This window comes from Citrus clementina, unplaced genomic scaffold (genome assembly GCF_000493195.1).
Source record: "Citrus clementina cultivar Clemenules unplaced genomic scaffold, Citrus_clementina_v1.0 scaffold_4, whole genome shotgun sequence".
NCBI lineage: Eukaryota > Viridiplantae > Streptophyta > Magnoliopsida > Sapindales > Rutaceae > Citrus > Citrus x clementina.
Genome location: NW_006262274.1, coordinates 1,539,274 through 1,541,945, shown reverse-complemented (window position 1 = coordinate 1,541,945; position 2,672 = coordinate 1,539,274). Strand labels below are relative to the sequence as shown.

The window sequence follows — 2,672 nt, the reverse complement described above, 5'->3', positions numbered from 1 at the left end:
AGTAATTAAAAGAAAAAAAAAATCCATTTCTATATGTATTAAAATATTAAATAATTACAGATACGGGATAAGATTTTTTTATTTTACTTTTTTTTTTTAAAGATGGGGAACGAATAAGATTTAAATCAATTTTTTTAATCCCTATCTTCTCAACTTATTTATCTTTATTAATTAAAGATATTTTAGTTATTATAAATAGACCTCTGAATGATAATATAATTATATATATTTAGATCTGCGGTAGGTCAATCTACACAAATATAAAAAGACTTTTTATTTTATTTTAAATAATAACATTATTTATTAAAATAGTGTTACACATTGTAAAATTTTATCTCAAATAAGAATATGACATTCATTAGTTGGTTAAATATTATTTAGAATAAAATTTGAGATAAAAATTTGAAATTACTATTAAGCTTCATTTGCTGCAGCTTTTGAAGTAAAACTTATTTAATTAAATCTTTTATTAATAGAGTTTTAACCTAAAAGTTTTAGTTGTTTGGTTGTCAATGAAAATTTTTATTAAAAACTTATGAAATTACTTTAATATGTAAATTTTTTAAATTTATATTATAAAAAAATAAATAAAATAATCAAATAAATAAATGATATTTTAAATATTTTAATATTAAAAAAAACTTCTCAATCTCCACTTCAAAAGTTCAAACTAATAAAAATAAAATAATTTATTTAAATTTTAAAAATTCTACTAACAAAAGCTAAACAGCAATAAAATAAAAGTTTATGGAGTTGGATAAGTCAATCACTTCTTATTAACAGTCATTTGCTAATTATAATAGAATCGATACTCATGGTTGGTTCTTAAAATTTTTGTCTTCATTTTAGCCATACAGCTAAGAAAGTGATTAGACCGCCAACAATAGAAAAAAAATTAACAATAATTTTCGTCATATCGAATTCCCATAATACCCCCCAGAAGGCCAGATATTTCCCAAATATTCTACTAGAAACCTCTATTGATGACGTGACACGAGCACGCCACGCGCCCACAGCCACCTCACAATCATAGCCGTACACGTGTTACGATCCAATGGCCCACCCCATCTCCAGCTAGCAGTCACCCTCGTATTTTATATTCACACCACACACCACACTCCATCATCATCATCAACCCTCACAGCCTCACAGCCACCGTTGCGTTTCACTTCATTTGCTCCTCTTTTCAAATCTTTTTGTCCTTGAAATCCGTAAACAAAAACATTTGAAAAAAAAAAAATGTTGCTCGAAGCATCTTCAGCTTTATCCCTCGTGAGCCCCCAAAAGGAGGCTCTAAATCCTCTGTTTTCCTCTGTTTCTTCAGCCTTTCCGCCGAACCCGAGTCTCCGTTTTTCTTCACCGAAAAATGATAACGGCGTGGTGGTTTGCGCCTCTAAAAATGCTAACAACAGCCCCTTAACCGGCGTCATTTTTGCTCCCTTTGAAGAGGTGAAAAAGGAGCTCGATTTGGTCCCAACTGTGCCTCAACTGTCTCTTGCCAGACACAAGTTCACTGACGATTGTGAGGCCGCAATCAACGAGCAGATCAAGTGGGTTGCTTTTTCTCTTCGCTTTGAACGCTTTAGATAATTAAAAATTTATCTTTTTCCTCGAAAATATTTATTTTTTAGGTTATTTTGCATGTTGTTTTTAAATTAGTTCTTTTTTTTGCAAGATTGTTCATGCAGTCTTAGTTTCTGTTATATGCTTGTGAAAATTGTTGGATTCCTTTCTTAATCTGTTGTATTTTAGGCGTGTAAAGTTTCTTTGTAACTTTCAGTGTTTGCTTAAAAGCTCTGTTTTTCCGTGATAAAAAAGTTGCCTTTTCTATGTATTGATGTTTGTTTTCTTCTAATGACTTCTTTTTTTTTTTTTTTGGGTGCTGTGACAGTGTGGAATACAATGTCTCCTATGTGTATCATGCCATGTTTGCTTACTTTGACAGAGACAATGTCGCGCTCAAGGGTCTCGCCAAGTAATTTTTTTTTTCCAAAAAAAATTTTACAACACTTTAAAGTTGTTTTGGCTTTCTCCTTGTTTTGGTTAAAGCTTACTTCTTATTTTGCATTGTAAATAGGTTTTTCAAGGAATCAAGTGAAGAGGAAAGAGAGCATGCTGAGAAATTGATGGAATATCAGGTGTTTAATTGGCAGCTTTCATGGTTTTTTGTGATTGTTTTTGTGCATCAGACGTTCATTAGTTGATTTTCTAAATTTTCTTTGTTTCTAATCATTAGAACAAACGAGGAGGTAAAGTGAAGCTGCAATCAATATTGATGCCTCTCTCTGAGTTTGATCATGCTGAGAAAGGAGATGCTTTGTATGGTAAGTGTCATGATTCAATGCATGCTTTTCATGACGCATGTTTTTCATGATGCTATCTTGCATTTTACGAAGTATCATTTGACATAGTGAGACGTATACTCTACTGTAGGGATGGTTATTTTTTGAAAATTAGCCCTAAATGTGAATTGTGTATGATTTTGATCACTTATGGAATGTGCTTCCATTACAATGCACCGAGTAATATCTCATTTATGCTATTTTGAGAATTGTGAATTAATATCTGTTCACCTAACACTGCTGTTACTGCTGATCAAGGATTTAGCTTGCATTTTGTTGCATGACACTACTTGGTAAATATGGACTACGCAATGCTTTCTATGCAATTCT

The 2,672-nt window shown here is 31.5% G+C and overlaps 1 protein-coding gene across 1 annotated transcript in view; it reads left to right on the top strand.

Moving 5' to 3' along the window:
* The first annotated feature begins 1,129 nt into the window (after positions 1-1,129).
* LOC18044751 (ferritin-3, chloroplastic) overlaps positions 1,130-2,672 on the top strand; it is a 2,599-nt gene continuing 1,056 nt past the window's right edge. Inside the window, exons 1-4 of the mRNA XM_006435742.2 lie at positions 1,130-1,550; positions 1,892-1,975; positions 2,078-2,138; positions 2,237-2,324. Coding sequence (XP_006435805.2) covers positions 1,240-1,550; positions 1,892-1,975; positions 2,078-2,138; positions 2,237-2,324 — 544 coding nt within the window. The 5' untranslated portion in view covers positions 1,130-1,239. The remainder of the gene's footprint in view (positions 1,551-1,891; positions 1,976-2,077; positions 2,139-2,236; positions 2,325-2,672) is intronic.